This window comes from Bombina bombina, chromosome 5 (assembly GCF_027579735.1).
Source record: "Bombina bombina isolate aBomBom1 chromosome 5, aBomBom1.pri, whole genome shotgun sequence".
Taxonomy (NCBI): domain Eukaryota; kingdom Metazoa; phylum Chordata; class Amphibia; order Anura; family Bombinatoridae; genus Bombina; species Bombina bombina.
In genome coordinates this window covers 559,218,508-559,236,589 of record NC_069503.1, presented here as the reverse complement: position 1 = coordinate 559,236,589, position 18,082 = coordinate 559,218,508, and the positions used below count along the sequence as shown (strand labels likewise).

The window sequence follows — 18,082 nt, the reverse complement described above, 5'->3', positions numbered from 1 at the left end:
CCTAAACATTTAGTAAGCATCTTGATAAAGGCCCCTGGAGGCTGAAACGCGTAGAGCTTGCTTACTATACCTTGATACATTTTATATCTCTTTACTAGCTGAGGTATCGTTGGTGGATAGGACAGGTACATTGAGCGGTCACTGATCACAGGTGAGCCGTCTCTGCATGTGTAATTCCTGCCCCAGGACCCACAGAAAACGAACCCAGAGTGCTTTTTAAAGGTCTATCATTCATAGGCTGAAATATTGCACAACGGCGCTTTACTATTTGGAAATCTGAACTGAACTTTAACCCGGAACTTGACCCCTCTGGGACCATTTCCACACGCTGGATACCTGCTGCAGAGGACGGACAGATACTGGCTAAAAACAGGCTAAAAAACGGAGGAAAGCCATACAGAAAGAAGATAAAGTTACTTCTCACATCACTCCGTTTTTACCCGGTCTTTGAATTGACACACTGGTAACATTACCCCCTAAGGAGATCACACTGGTAAACATTACCACCCACGGATCACACTGGTAAACATTATCACCCACGGATCAGCTCCATTTTGGGAATACTGATATTAAGCATTTTTAATAGACTTTATAGTTATTTTATCTGTTTTTGTCATATAGGCTGCCAATAATTCTGGTTGGTTATGCATGCTGCTAATAATTCTGTTTAGTCATATATGCTGCTAATGATTTTGTTTGTTTGAGAGCCTCAGATGGTCACTCTCATTGCAGTCTTTTAGATACACTCATTTTTTACCTGATGCCGGCATCTTTTATAGGAGTTATCTGTTAGAATTTATGTTAGAATTTATCTTATATTGTTATAATAAATATTGATTTATTTGTACATATATATCCAATCCTTTTTTTGGCTACGTAGACACGCTAATTTTAATTCGATTTTTATTATTTATACTAGTAATGCACTATCTCATTAGAGTTTTTTAGATATTTTGGCTCTCAGCTATTCGTTAGCGCTATCCCTCCCCCACATTTTCTTTTTGAACTAAGGGTGTACTTTATGAGGTTAGCACACTCCATATTGGGATTAGCTAGGAGAGCAGAAGTGTAGTATCCCTAATCACACTCTACATTTTTAGCTTGTATTTAACCTCAGACTAGGAGATCCACTTACTTCTTATATTTTATTTAAATATTTAAATCACATTTTTCTTCACGTTATCACAACACTATTCACAGTATTATTATATACACTTATTATATACACTTATTTATTTGTATATACACATTGTATTTTAAATAATTATTAAATAATTTTATATATATTTTTTGTATACTTTTTATACACCTATTTTTGACACACTAGAAATTTCATATCACTCATTTTTTTTTAGTAATAAGAAGATTTATTCAATCCATTTTCTTTGATTCTATATTAAAATGGACATATTCTCTCATAGAGATAAAATCCTCAATGAGATTGCTAGGAATGATAATACAAACATTGAATTTTATAATGAAGGGAACGATATAGAAAACATCCATATAGATTTGGAAAACACTCTCTCTAAAGAAATAAAACATACTTTGGAAATTAAATACATGCAATATTATTTAGATTCAAATATGGTACCAAGAGGTCTCAGATTAAAAAAAGATTGTACATTTACACTACCAGAAAATTTAAAAATAGAATGGTTTGAAGTATTAGAAAATGCCTCTTTAAACCTTATGAAAATTGTAGTCAAAGCGAGAAATATACAACTTTCAGAAGTAAAAAAAGACATTGAAACTATAAAAAATAAAATGAACAGCATAGAACAAAATGAGGAACACAAGAACACACAAATTGAAATAATAAGGAGAACCTCTGAACTTAAAAATAACATCACCTTGCAGAAAAATTCAAAATTTCAAAGAGATACAACAGATTATAAAACAAATGAAGATGAGAGTAATTCCAAACAAATTACTAAAGAAAGGAATATAGAGGAAATTATTATTGATAACCCCACCACAGATAATTCTAGAAGAGAAATAGCACATTTATTTAGCAAAAAGAAAAACATGAATAAAGATAAAGAAAATGTACCCAATTATACAAATAACAAACATAAAACTAATTATCAGAATCACAAAAGAATTGAAGAAGTGAATAAACAGCCAAATAAGAGAAATGAAAATCATCACAATAATGAGAATGAATATCAGAACATAGACTCTGAAAATTGGTCAAAAACACCAAGTAGAAACACAAATAATGGTTGGCACACAAAAAGAGAAGAATATATACCACAAAGGAGAGGATATAATCAATACAACAATGAGAGAGGTTATGATAATATATATAACCAAAGAAACCACCAAAATTGGTACCCCAATAGTCATCAAAATTGGTATCAACACAGATACCAAAATAGATATCAGAACCATGAAAACTCAGATAGAGATTTTTACAGTCATCAATACAATTATTACAATAACAGATACAATGACAACAGACATAATAATAGACAAAATAACAATGGATTTAGAAATCAATCAAACCATTCATATAATATGTATAGAGAATACCCCAAACACTCCTATAATGAACAACAAAACTGGAGAATACCCCTACAAAACAGATATACACCACTACAAGCACAACAGAGCCCCGCAAGAACTCATCAATTCAGGAAACAACTAAATTCAAACATACAAGAAGACAACACACAGACGAAACATTTTTTAGAGGGTGTCCCCGCAAAGGCGGGGCCATCAAGAGATTATCCAGGAGCTATAATATCAGAAAGAAACACACAAGGAAAAAGAAGATTAGAGGTAGAAGAGGGAGAGGAACCTCTAAACAAATCACAAAGGAGATAGAAAGCAAAAAGAAAGTTGGAATATTTAATTTAAGTAAAGTGATTTTAACCAAAGAACAGGAGAAAGTATTAGGAAAAGGCCTCACGTTTGCACCATCATGCAGACTCAATAAATTTGAGACCTTAATTAATGTCAATCAGTACATTAGAAAACTCACATTATAAAGATACTTTCTCAAAAATCCCATACAATACAGAGACACACAAAACAGTTACATCCATACAGACCTGAAGGCAAAATCCGATTTCTTTCCTATACAGGAGAAAAGCGAACACATAAAACTATTTGAGGAGAATATAAAGAAAGATTTAGAAACACTTGATCAAAGCAAACCTTTTAAAAATAATATGAGTAAAAAAGAGAGTGAAACGCTTAAGGAATTACAAAATAACACTGATATAGTAGTGAAACCGGCAGATAAGGGTGGGGGGATTGTCCTAATGGACACAAACTATTATATCCAAGAAGCAAATAGGATCTTACAAGATAAGACTACTTACACTAAACTTAAACAGAATCCATTAAAGCAACAGGAATTAAAACTAGGAACATTACTCAAAGAGGCTAAGAAAGAAGGTATAATTAATGAATCAGAATTTAACTTTTTAAATACAACATATCCTAAGACCCCCACCTTTTACTTTCTACCAAAGATCCACAAAGATCTTAAAAATCCCCCTGGCCGTCCCATAATCTCTGGGATAGGTTCCCTTACATCAGGTCTATCCCAGTATGTAGATTTTTTCCTACAGAAATATGTGATAACGCTACCAGCATATTTAAGAGACTCGACACATTTTCTAAATAAAATCCAAAACCTAGAATGGAAAGAAAATTACATTATGGCAACATGTGATGTCAATTCTTTGTATACTAATATATCACACCATATGGGAAAAGAGGCTATTAAATCATTTTTAGACAGAGATATAGATCTATCTGAGACTCAAAATAAATTTATTTTGGATTGTATTGGTTTTATCCTACAAAATAACAGTTTTTTATTCAATAAGGAGGTATTTCTCCAGACTAAGGGAACTGCAATGGGCACAAGGTTCGCCCCCAGTTATGCTAATTTATTTATGGGCCATTTTGAAGAGAATTACATCTACAATGGCCATTGGGAGGCGAACCTTGTGCTCTATTGCAGATTCATAGATGACATTTTTATTGTGTGGCGTGGGGACGTTGAACTATTAAACATATTTTTAACAGATCTTAACAGTAACAACTTAGGAATATCCTTCTCTCATGAATACAGTTGTAGGAAACTCAATTTTTTAGATATTGCAATAGAAATCAATGATAATCAAATACACACTGAAACCTACTTCAAAGCGATTGACGCTAATAATTATATACATTCATCCAGTTGCCATTTAAATCAATGGAAACACAATATCCCAAAAAGCCAGTATATGAGAGTAAAGAAAAATTGTTCATCTCTAGAAAGCTATCAGACACAATCCCAGATATTAACTACCAGATTTATAGAGAAAGGTTATGACAGCAATAGAATAGGCAAAATACAACAAGAGGTTGCTAAAATTGATAGAAACACCTTATTACTACCAAAAAAGAAATCCGTTGCACAAAAAACCAATGAACTGTTTGTACCTTTCATCACTGGGTTTAGCTCAGAACACTATGAAGTCAAAAAGATTCTGAGAAAACATTGGCATTTAATTAAACAGGACCATATACTAGGGAATCAAGTAAAAAATCAACCTGATATAATTTTTAAAAAAGCTAGAAACTTAAAGAGTTTATTATCTCCCAGTGAATATAAGGAAAAACAACAACATTCTACATATAAAGATATGAAAGGAGATAAACTAATTGGTTTTTTTCCGTGTAACACCTGTAAGTCATGCAAACACAGTCATAAGATAAAAGATTTAAAATCACATAACACAAACTTCAGTTTTAAAATAAAGCAATTAATAAGATGTTCTGATAAGAATATAATCTATTGCATCAAATGTTCATGTAATCTGTTCTATTTTGGACAGACGAGTAGGATTTTAAGAGATCGCATCAGGGAACATATTTTAAAAATAGAGCACGGCTCTTCAGAAACAAAATTATATAACCATTTTAAAGAAAAACATGAAGGGAGTCTAAAAGATTTTAAATATTGGGGTGTAACACAAATTAATCTTGGGAGTAGGGGAGGGAATATCAACAATGTATTATTAAAAAAGGAAGCTGAATTTATATTCAATTTTAAAACCCTCCACCCCCATGGCCTGAACTCCGAAATGGATCTTAGTAGGCTAATATGAAAATCCAATTTTTCAAATTTTTCAAAAAAAGAATTTTAAATAATCTTTTTATACACGTGTATGATTTTATATTTTATAATACATGTGTATATATTATTATTTTTATTTTAAACTAATTCCTAATTTTGCACAAACTTCATGAAATTGTTATTACTTTGTACAAATGTTCGATATCTCTAACACCACCACATTAACACACACATATAACTACCAAAACCATTTAGAAACTTAGTAGAGACAGAATCATCTCAAATATTTGTTGTTTATATACACACATATATTTTTATATATTTTTTCCGTATATATTTTAATAACTTTTTTATATTTTTTATATTTTTTATATTGTTTCCATATTCAATAAGAGGTTGCCAAGATTGGATTTATTGTATCAAATGAATCAAATAAAAGATACTTAAAATCAAGTGTAAACATATGAATTAACAAAACAATGTAACGTTTTTGACTAAAGTGTTTGTAACACAATGATTCACATATCTCCAATAGCTTATTCACTATTGGCTGGGTATTATCCAATGAGAAAAGAGAGAGGGCTATTTAAAATGGCCTAAACATTTAGTAAGCATCTTGATAAAGGCCCCTGGAGGCTGAAACGCGTAGAGCTTGCTTACTATACCTTGATACATTTTATATCTCTTTACTAGCTGAGGTATCGTTGGTGGATAGGACAGGTACATTGAGCGGTCACTGATCACAGGTGAGCCGTCTCTGCATGTGTAATTCCTGCCCCAGGACCCACAGAAAACGAACCCAGAGTGCTTTTTAAAGGTCTATCATTCATAGGCTGAAATATTGCACAACGGCGCTTTACTATTTGGAAATCTGAACTGAACTTTAACCCGGAACTTGACCCCTCTGGGACCATTTCCACACGCTGGATACCTGCTGCAGAGGACGGACAGATACTGGCTAAAAACAGGCTAAAAAACGGAGGAAAGCCATACAGAAAGAAGATAAAGTTACTTCTCACATCACTCCGTTTTTACCCGGTCTTTGAATTGACACACTGGTAACATTACCCCCTAAGGAGATCACACTGGTAAACATTACCACCCACGGATCACACTGGTAAACATTATCACCCACGGATCAGCTCCATTTTGGGAATACTGATATTAAGCATTTTTAATAGACTTTATAGTTATTTTATCTGTTTTTGTCATATAGGCTGCCAATAATTCTGGTTGGTTATGCATGCTGCTAATAATTCTGTTTAGTCATATATGCTGCTAATGATTTTGTTTGTTTGAGAGCCTCAGATGGTCACTCTCATTGCAGTCTTTTAGATACACTCATTTTTTACCTGATGCCGGCATCTTTTATAGGAGTTATCTGTTAGAATTTATGTTAGAATTTATCTTATATTGTTATAATAAATATTGATTTATTTGTACATATATATCCAATCCTTTTTTTGGCTACGTAGACACGCTAATTTTAATTCGATTTTTATTATTTATACTAGTAATGCACTATCTCATTAGAGTTTTTTAGATATTTTGGCTCTCAGCTATTCGTTAGCGCTATCCCTCCCCCACATTTTCTTTTTGAACTAAGGGTGTACTTTATGAGGTTAGCACACTCCATATTGGGATTAGCTAGGAGAGCAGAAGTGTAGTATCCCTAATCACACTCTACATTTTTAGATTTTACAACATCAAAGGGCCATGAAACCCAATTGATTTTTTAATTTTGTGATTTAGAAAGAGCAAGCAATTTTAAACAACTTTCTCATTTACTATTATCTAATTTGCTTTATTATCTTGATATTCTTTGCTGAAAAGCATACCTAGATAGGCTCAGTAGCTGCTGATTGGTGGTTGCACATAGATTCCTCGTATGATTGGCTCACCCATGTGCGTTGCTATTTCTTCAACAAAGGATATCTAAAAATTAAGCAAATTTGATAATAGAAGTAAATTGGAATGTTGTTGAAAATTGTATTCTCTACCTGAATCATGAAAGAAAAATTTTGGGTTTAGTGTCCCTTTAAATACAGAAAAAGGATTGACGCTTGCTGATCACAAATCATAGATCACAGTTCATAAGTAACAGTTCAGTTCAAATATTCCAATACGATAGTAAAGGCAAGAGATCCAAAAAATGGAGTTCACTATGTGTGGATTGCATACTTACAAGATGTGAGCTCAATCAGGATGAGGTAAGAATAGTGTGTTTCAGGAGAGACTTATGTAGCACTTATGTGGTTTTGCCGTGATGTTCAAACAATCAAAATAAGAATCCTAGTCTGGCTCAATCACTATGCACAAAATAATTTATTCTAAAAAATGGAAATGTTCACCATCTTATGGTGTTGGTCTGGTATGCTTCAGTGCTATATATGGTATGGTAGAAGGCATACTGACCAGCCCTAAAAAGATGCTATAACCAGTAAGAGTATGATTCCCATAGACCTATAAGTGAGCAGGAAACTTAATTTGTTTCAGGAATGTATAGTTTGGTGATATAGTTATAACAACTGCTTTAAACAAATATTATCTAGTAAAATTGTGTAATTAAAATTAGTGTCATCATTTGTAAAGAATCAATAAATTTGAAATCACAGTGGATTATGAGTGAACTTATTTAGCAATGTCTGGGGTCTCTTGATAAATCCGACACAATGTTTTTTCTGCTTCAGTGAAACCATTACTGACCAAAATTACTTTTTTCTTAACTCAGGGCCCAGCCTCCTCTCCCAGAGTGCACTTCAGCTCAATTCTAAACCTGAAGGGTCATTCCAGTATTCATCAAGTTACCATAGCAACCAGACCCTTGCCTTGGGGGAAACATCAGCTTTGCAGTTTCCAAGCCGCAGTAATCAAGCCAGAACTGCCATTCAGAGCTACAACCAAGTAAGTGGACAGATGCAGAGTCTTCCTATCATCAGTGCTCAAACACACAAAGTGGCATACTTGCTGGCCATATTATTATAATGCATACATTTTCTTTCTGTGTAGTGGAAATTTTATTGCCTCTAAAAAAAAATTGTAAAACTGTTTGTGTGTGTATGATGTGTAGAGTTTATTTATTGCAATTTGTCTGTATCATATGCAAAAAAAAAATTGATAATGTAGATTATTTCAAAGTAAATACAACTCCAAGTTCATATGGAATATAGCCAAGGGTTCTAAGGAAACTTTTCTCTATATTAGCCAAATCTATACTATTCATTTCTATCTATACTATTTCAAGATTTGGCATGGTACCACAGGACTATTATAAAGTTGATGTGGTGTCATTATTTAAAAAGGGCTCCAGACCTGATCCAGGAAGCTTTAGACCAGTAAGTCTGACATTAGTGAATAGGATGCTACTAGAGGGCATTATAATGGATTATATTTATGGGTGTAGTTAAGAACACTAGATCAGACGTGACATTCTTCATGAATTTATAAGAATTAGATTGTGTCAAACTTATATAAGTAGTTTAAATGAGGAGAAAAATAGGTACATAGGAAACAGTGAATCAGTGTTTTTGTACAGTTGTACACAAGAGTTTTAGTAAATATATCATACTCAAATTGGAGAAGTTAAAGGTACAGTCTACACTTAAATTGTTATTGTTTAAAAAGATAGATAACTGGTGGCACCCTAGGTTAATAAGGTGTATACGAGCAGACTGACATTCAACAGCAGTCAGTATGCTGAAGACACGGATATATCCGGCAAGAAAGGTGCAGTTTCAGGTAACGATCTCCACAGGTCCTTGGTGCTGGTAATCCTCCACATGCTGTATCAGCATGACCGGCAAAGGAAGCAGGAGTTGGAAACTGAGTAAGCAGGAGAGAACCGCCATGCCGCTTCTAAATGAAAAGTCCTAGTAGTGGACGTCTATAAAAATCACAAAACCGTGGTCATGGTAAAAAAGTTTATTTAGTTGTAGTAGGTGGCGCAAAACAAGTTGCTATTCCCAATGTGTGTAGCTGTAAATATGTGTGATAATATGTGGGCTCAATATATGTTAATGTTTTGATGAGTCCTAATTTTATATTCTCTTTTGGAAAAAATGGATGTCGAAACTATTTAAGAAATAAATATGATCCTTTATTTGATTATGGTAAATTTACCCAATAGTAGTGATGCTAAAAGTACAGTTAAACAAAAATTATTACAATTCCTTCAAAGTTTAAAAAATGACACCGGTGTCTCTATGTATAAAAATGTACATAATATATAAAAAATAAATTAAAATAAAATAATAACGTTGAAATCTTATAATTTATACAGTTTTGGGTTTATCACAAGTTGTAATTTCTAACAGAATGTTTGTAGATACAATTTTATAGTGGATAAAACAATAGTTGCTGTATAGTTCATATAGGATACTTTGTTTCAAGTTCAGCTATGCAATTGAGATCTTATCTTAGGCAACTATATATCAAATGTAGAGGTATGTTGGTGCGATTTTTATCACACTATAATATAAGTATACAAATTAGTACCTTGAAGTGTATCTGTTTGATATCACTTTTGTGAGATAATTGCGGTTAAATAAACGCCGCTATGCCAGTGTTTTGATTAAGTTTCAAGATCAAGCTGGTGGCAGTTCTATATGAGCTGCTGGCGGTTAAATAAATGCCGCTTTGGTTTCCTCTTATTAGGTGGGCTTATCTGTTTGCTGCGAGAAAATTCACTTTTATATAAGTGTTTGGGTAGTTGTCGTGGCCGCTCAGTTACCTTATCCTTTGTCGGTCAGTGACCGATCGCGCTCTTAAGAGTTTCTTGGTGGGATCTTCGTTGCGGTTAAGTGCTAACCGTTTGCTGATGTTTTTTAAGTATCTCCGGTTTTTCTATTCTGTGGCTTGTCTGTCGGTCAGTGACCGATCACGATGGTATGGTTGTTGGATAACCTCCTGATGTGGAATTTTTGCGTGCCTTTCCGGTCTGTTGTTCCCAGGTTTCTTAGATGTCGGTCAGTGACCGATCTGGGTGCTGAAATGTGGTTGTTGGGATAAGTAGAAAGTTTTGTAGGATAAGTAGAAAAAGGATTTCTAGTTATCAATGTGATCTTTGCGATTAAATAAATGCCGCTCAGTGGGAACTTGAATATTTCAACTGGGTATAGCTGGTATTCACTTTGTCTTCTCAAATCCTGTGCAGGTGTGCTCTGGTATCAACATGTTTCGGCTGGACAGCCTTTTTCAAGATACCAGATGTGGGGATTCAAAGGCTATTTAAAGCCTCTCTAATTTAGCAATAAATTACTAATTGATGATATACATAAAATCAAAAAAATCAGGAACAATTATAAAATGCTATTTTATTATATAACATAGGTATCCTTGGGTCTTAATTATAATATAGTTGGGTGTTTTTATGTAGCGATAAACATTTTATATGATTACTTTTAAAATAGAGAAAGATATTATATATCTTAATGTCAATTACTTTTAGAGTGTATATTTTAGTCACTTTATGAAACCATGGTTATTTTTAAAAGGTTTCTGTAATTAGAGCGTAATATTAGAGTGAAATAATTTGTCTATACTTATCGTTGTATGGATATTTTAACCATAAAATATAGTTAAAACGGGGCCAATGGTGAAATTAGAATTTAGTGAAATAAAAGTTAGATGGGCCAAAAGAGAATATAAATTTAAGTGAATCTTTTGACTCTAGTTTGAATGTTTCTATTTGTTATCTGTGGGCTACAATAACCAGATAGTGGGTATTGTAAAAATATAGTAAAGAGCTGTATGATCCAATGAGTGTGTTGTACCAATACTTTTCTAGTTTTTGTGGATATTAGTATTATCGGATGAGAGATTAGCCTTCTTGTATGAATTTTTATAATTATTGTAGGAATTTTAAAATTTCAAGTTGTTTGTCCTTAGACTGTAAAACTAAGTTGTAATTTTGTCAAATATATATATATTTTATTTTAGAATTCTATTGTATTTAATCAACTTGGTTTGTTAGTGTGATGGCTTGGTTTTTATGATCTTAAAAAATGGCCTATGTGTTAGTTTAAATTTCAAGTGGTGTGTCCTTAGACTGTAAAACTATATATTTATTTATGATATATATATATATATATTTTCTTGAGTAGTTTTATTATGTTTAGTAAATATGTTTTAATGGTGTGTTTGCGTGTTTTCGTGTCTATACTTATCGTTGTATGGATATTTTAACCATAAAATGGGGCCAATTATGAAATAAAAATTAGTGAAATAAAAATTAGTGAAATAAAAGTTAGATGGGCCAAAAGAGAATATAAGTTTAAGTGAATCTTTTGACTCTAGTTTGAATGTTTCTATTTGTTATCTGTGGGCTACAATAACCAGATAGTGGGTATTGTAAAAATATAGTAAAGAGCTGTATGATCCAATGAGTGTGTTGTACCAATACTTTTCTAGTTTTTGTGGATATTAGTATTATTGGATGAGAGATTAGCCTTCTTGTATGAATTTTTATAATTATTGTAGGAATTTTAAAATTTCAAGTTGTTTGTCCTTAGACTGTAAAACTAAGTGGTGATTTTGTCAAATATATTTATATTTTATTTTAGAATTCTATTTTATTTAATCAACTTGGTATGTTAATGTGATCGCTTGGTTTTTATGATCTTAATCTTTATAAAAATGGCCTATGTGTTAGTTTAAATTTCAAGTGGTGTGTCCTTAGACTGTAAAACTATATATATATATATATATATATATATATTTTTTTTTTATGATATATATATATATATATATATTTTTTCTTGAGTAGTTTTATTATGTTTAGTAAATATGTTTTAATGGTGTGTTTGCGTGTTTTCGTGATATTTATCTTATAGAATTGCATTGAGGTCTAGTTCGCTATTGAGGCCTTTTGGGTGTAGAGTTTTCATTTTGAAAATCAATTCTGCTTCATGGTATAGTAGCTTTTTTTCCATATTTCCACCTCTACCATCTGTCTTTATTTTCTTAGTGCCCCAAATTTCATGTCATTTGGGTTACCTTTGTGGAATTCTTTAAAGTGGGCATAAAGTCTGGTATTATCTTTTTCTTTTTCTATGCATCTGATGTGTTCTCTTATTCTTTCTTTCAGTTTCCTTCCCGTTTGACCTAGGTACTGTAGTTTACATGAGCACTGAATTAAATAGATTATGTTGGTGTCAGTGCATCTTATGGTGTCATTAATCTTCAGTTCTTTCTGGGTTACATTAGATTTTACCTTTTTGGTTTTGGTGCTAAATTTGCATGATTTGCATACATGACATGGAAAAAATCCTAATAGTTTTTCATTGTTTAAGTTGTATTGCTGGGGACCTGTTTTTGATTTAAATTCGCTTGGCGCTAAGATATTCTTTAAATTAGTGGCCTTTCTGAATATAAAATCAGGGCGATATTTTAGTCTTTTCCCTATTATGGGGTCACTTCTGGCTATGTGCCAGTGTTTCTTTACAATGTTCTCAATTAGTTTATGTTGACTAGAAAATGATGTAATAAATGGAATGTCATATGGATCTTTTCCTGCCTTGTTAGTCATATTGCTGTCTTCTAGTAGTGACCTCCTGTCTATTTGTCTAACCAGTTTGTTGGTTTCTACTAGTTGTTTGGGGTGGTATCCTTTCTGTAAAAATCTGTTGTGCAAGATCTCTGCTTGTGAGTCATAATCTGCGATGTGTGTGCAGTTTCTTCTGATTCTTGAGAATTGCCCTTTTGGTATGTTTCTTTTCCATTTATTATGATGGCAGCTTTTAAAATCAATATAGCTGTTGGCATTGACTTTTTTAAAAAAGGTGGTTGTGGTTATTTCATTATTTATTATAGATATTTCTATATCCAGAAAATTAATTTTTACTTTGTTATATTCATATGTGAATATTAATCCGAAATCATTGGTGTTAAAATCTGAAATGAATTGTTCTAGTAGTTCCTCATCACCTTTCCAGATAATGAATATATCATCAATAAACCTTTTGTAGAGCACGAGATTCGCACCCCACGGAGTTCCGGACAAAAAAAGTTCTTCAAAATGCCCTACGAACAAATTGGCGTAACTGGGTGCGAATCTCGTGCCCATGGCTGTGCCCTTTTTTTGCAAATAGTAATGCCCATTAAATGAAAAATAGTTATTCTTAAGAATAAACTCCATACAGTCTAATATGAATTCTTGCTGTACTTTTGACATTTCTGTATCTCTTAGTAGATAGGAATGAGTAGCCTCTAGACCTTTCTGATGTTCTATGCAAGTGTATAAAGAACTCACGTCACACGTGACTAAGATGTAGTTATCTTCCCATTTTAAATTTTCTATTAGATTTAAAAAATGTTTGGTGTCTTTGAGATGTGATGGTATAGATTTCACATATTTCTGTAGGTAGTAATCTGTGTATTGCGATAGGTTAGCTGTTAGGGAATCAATTCCTGAGATGATTGGTCTGCCTGGGGGGTTGGTGATGCTTTTATGGATTTTGGGCAGGAAATAAAAGACTGGTGTCCTTGGGTGATCAATTTCTAGAAATCTACTTTCTTGGTTATTAAGAATACCTTTGTTTTTTGCTGTAAGTATCATTTTGTCCAAGTTTTTCTTCATGGATTCTAAAAAATAGCACTTAAAAAATATTTTCTAAAAAATCCTTTAGAAAGTACTATTAACTATACTTCCACATACATTCATACTAATCTCAAACAGAAATCTGATTTCAACCCCACACAAGAAAAAGGTAGTGCAATAGAAATATTCGAAAAAAAGGTAAAAGAAGATATTGAAAAAATAGACGATAAAAAAGACTTAAAATGGAATCTAACCAAAAAAGAAAATTTAGTTTTAAAAGATCTAAAAGAGAACAAAGACATAACGATTAAACAAGCTGATAAAGGTGGGGGAGTGGTTATAATGGACACTGTACACTACCTTTATGAAGCATATAGATTATTGGGAGATGAGGCAACATATAAAAAATTGACTGGGAACCCCTTAGAATCCATGAAGAAAAACTTGGACAAAATGATACTTACATCAAAAAACAAAGGTATTCTTAATAACCAAGAAAGTAGATTTCTAGAAATTGATCACCCAAGGACACCAGTCTTTTATTTCCTGCCCAAAATCCATAAAAGCATCACCAACCCCCCAGGCAGACCAATCATCTCAGGAATTGATTCCCTAACATCTAACCTATCGCAATACACAGATTATTACCTACAGAAATATGTGAAATCTATACCATCACATCTCAAAGACACCAAACATTTTTTAAATCTAATAGAAAATTTAAAATGGGAAGATAACTACATCTTAGTTACGTGTGACGTGAGTTCTTTATACACTTGCATAGAACATCAGAAAGGTCTAGAGGCTACTCATTCCTATCTACTAAGAGATACAGAAATGTCAAAAGTACAGCAAGAATTCATATTAGACTGTATGGAGTTTATTCTTAAGAATAACTATTTTTCATTTAATGGGCATTACTATTTGCAAAAAAAGGGCACAGCCATGGGCACGAGATTCGCACCCAGTTACGCCAATTTGTTCGTAGGGCATTTTGAAGAACTTTTTTTGTCCGGAACTCCGTGGGGTGTGAATCTCGTGCTCTACAAAAGGTTTATTGATGATATATTCATTATCTGGAAAGGTGATGAGGAACTACTAGAACAATTCATTTCAGATTTTAACACCAATGATTTCGGATTAATATTCACATATGAATATAACAAAGTAAAAATTAATTTTCTGGATATAGAAATATCTATAATAAATAATGAAATAACCACAACCACCTTTTTTAAAAAAGTCAATGCCAACAGCTATATTGATTTTAAAAGCTGCCATCATAATAAATGGAAAAGAAACATACCAAAAGGGCAATTCTCAAGAATCAGAAGAAACTGCACACACATCGCAGATTATGACTCACAAGCAGAGATCTTGCACAACAGATTTTTACAGAAAGGATACCACCCCAAACAACTAGTAGAAACCAACAAACTGGTTAGACAAATAGACAGGAGGTCACTACTAGAAGACAGCAATATGACTAACAAGGCAGGAAAAGATCCATATGACATTCCATTTATTACATCATTTTCTAGTCAACATAAACTAATTGAGAACATTGTAAAGAAACACTGGCACATAGCCAGAAGTGACCCCATAATAGGGAAAAGACAAAAAATATCGCCCTGATTTTATATTCAGAAAGGCCACTAATTTAAAGAATATCTTAGCGCCAAGCAAATTTAAATCAAAAACAGGTCCCCAGCAATAAGACTTAAACAATGAAAAACTATTAGGATTTTTTCCATGTCATGTATGCAAATCATGCAAATTTAGCACCAAAACCAAAAAGGTAAAATCTAATGTAACCCAGAAAGAACTGAAGATTAATGACACCATAAGATGCACTGACACCAACATAATCTATTTAATTCAGTGCTCATGTAAACTACAGTACCTAGGTCAAACGGGAAGGAAACTGAAAGAAAGAATAAGAGAACACATCAGATGCATAGAAAAAGAAAAAGATAATACCAGACTTTATGCCCACTTTAAAGAATTCCACAAAGGTAACCCAAATGACATGAAATTTTGGGGCATTAAGAAAATAAAGACAGATGGTAGAGGCGGAAATATGGAAAAAAAGCTACTATACCATGAAGCAGAATTGATTTTCAAAATGAAAACTCTACACCCAAAAGGCCTCAATAGCGAACTAGACCTCAATGCAATTCTATAAGATAAATATCACGAAAACACGCAAACACACCATTAAAACATATTTACTAAACATAATAAAACTACTCAAGAAAAAAAATAAAATATATATATATATATATATATATATCATAGAATATATATATATATATATATATATATATATATATATAGTTTTACGACTGTAAAACTATATATATATATATATATATATATATATATTTTTTTTATGATATATATATATATATATATATATAAATATTTTATTTTTTTTCTTGAGTAACACATGAAATTTAAACTAACACATAGACCATTTTTATAAAGATTAAGATCATAAAAACCAAGCCATCACACTAACAAACCAAGTTGATTAAATAAAATAGAATTCTAAAATAAAATATATATATATTTGACAAAATCACCACTTAGTTTTACAGTCTAAGGACAAACAACTTGAAATTTTAAAATTCCTACAATAATTATAAAAATTCATACAAGAAGGCTAATCTCTCATCCGATAATACTAATATCCACAAAAACTAGAAAAGTATTGGTACAACACACTCATTGGATCATACAGCTCTTTACTATATTTTTACAATACCCACTATCTGGTTATTGTAGCCCACAGATAACAAATAGAAACATTCAAACTAGAGTCAAAAGATTCACTTAAATTTATATTCTCTTTTGGCCCATCTAACTTTTATTTCACTAATTTTTATTTCACTAATTTTTATTTCATAATTGGCCCCATTTTATGGTTAAAATATCCATACAACGATAAGTATAGACACGAAAACACGCAAACACACCATTAAAACATATTTACTAAACATAATAAAACTACTCAAGAAAAAAAAAATATATATATATATATATATATATATATATCATAAATAAATATATAGTTTTACAGTCTAAGGACACACCACTTGAAATTTAAACTAACACATAGGCCATTTTTAAGATCATAAAAACCAAGCCATCACACTAACAAACCAAGTTGATTAAATACAATAGAATTCTAAAATAAAATATATATATATATTTGACAAAATTACAACTTAGTTTTACAGTCTAAGGACAAACAACTTGAAATTTTAAAATTCCTACAATAATTATAAAAATTCATACAAGAAGGCTAATCTCTCATCCGATAATACTAATATCCACAAAAACTAGAAAAGTATTGGTACAACACACTCATTGGATCATACAGCTCTTTACTATATTTTTACAATACCCACTATCTGGTTATTGTAGCCCACAGATAACAAATAGAAACATTCAAACTAGAGTCAAAAGATTCACTTAAATTTATATTCTCTTTTGGCCCATCTAACTTTTATTTCACTAAATTCTAATTTCACCATTGGCCCCGTTTTAACTATATTTTATGGTTAAAATATCCATACAACGATAAGTATAGACAAATTATTTCACTCTAATATTACGCTCTAATTACAGAAACCTTTTAAAAATAACCATGGTTTCATAAAGTGACTAAAATATACACTCTAAAAGTAATTGACATTAAGATATATAATATCTTTCTCTATTTTAAAAGTAATCATATAAAATGTTTATTGCTACATAAAAACACCCAACTATATTATAATTAAGACCCAAGGATACCTATGTTATATAATAAAACAGCATTTTATAATTGTTCCTGATTTGTTTGATTTTATGTATATCATCAATTAGTAATTTATTGCTAAATTAGAGAGGCTTTAAATAGCCTTTGAATCCCCACATCTGGTATCTTGAAAAAGGCTGTCCAGCCGAAACATGTTGATACCAGAGCACACCTGCACAGGATTTGAGAAGACAAAGTGAATACCAGCTATACCCAGTTGAAATATTCAAGTTCCCACTGAGCGGCATTTATTTAACCGCAAAGATCACATTGATAACTAGAAATCCTTTTTCTACTTATCCTACAAAACTTTCTACTTATCCCAACAACCACATTTCAGCACCCAGATCGGTCACTGACCGACATCTAAGAAACCTGGGAACAACAGACCGGAAAGGCACGCAAAAATTCCACATCAGGAGGTTATCCAACAACCATACCATCATGATCGGTCACTGACCGACAGACAAGCCACAGAATAGAAAAACCGGAGATACTTAAAAAACATCAGCAAACGGTTAGCACTTAACCGCAACGAAGATCCCACCAAGAAACTCTTAAGAGCGCGATCGGTCACTGACCGACAAAGGATAAGGTAACTGAGCGGCCACGACAACTACCCAAACACTTATATAAAAGTGAATTTTCTCGCAGCAAA

General features: G+C 32.1%; 1 protein-coding gene across 1 annotated transcript in view; it reads left to right on the top strand.

Moving 5' to 3' along the window:
• CTNND2 (catenin delta 2) overlaps nucleotides 1-18,082 on the top strand; it is a 1,648,910-nt gene that overhangs the window by 748,826 nt on the left and 882,002 nt on the right. Inside the window, exon 5 of the mRNA XM_053714511.1 lies at nucleotides 7,815-7,987. Coding sequence (XP_053570486.1) covers nucleotides 7,815-7,987 — 173 coding nt within the window. The remainder of the gene's footprint in view (nucleotides 1-7,814; nucleotides 7,988-18,082) is intronic.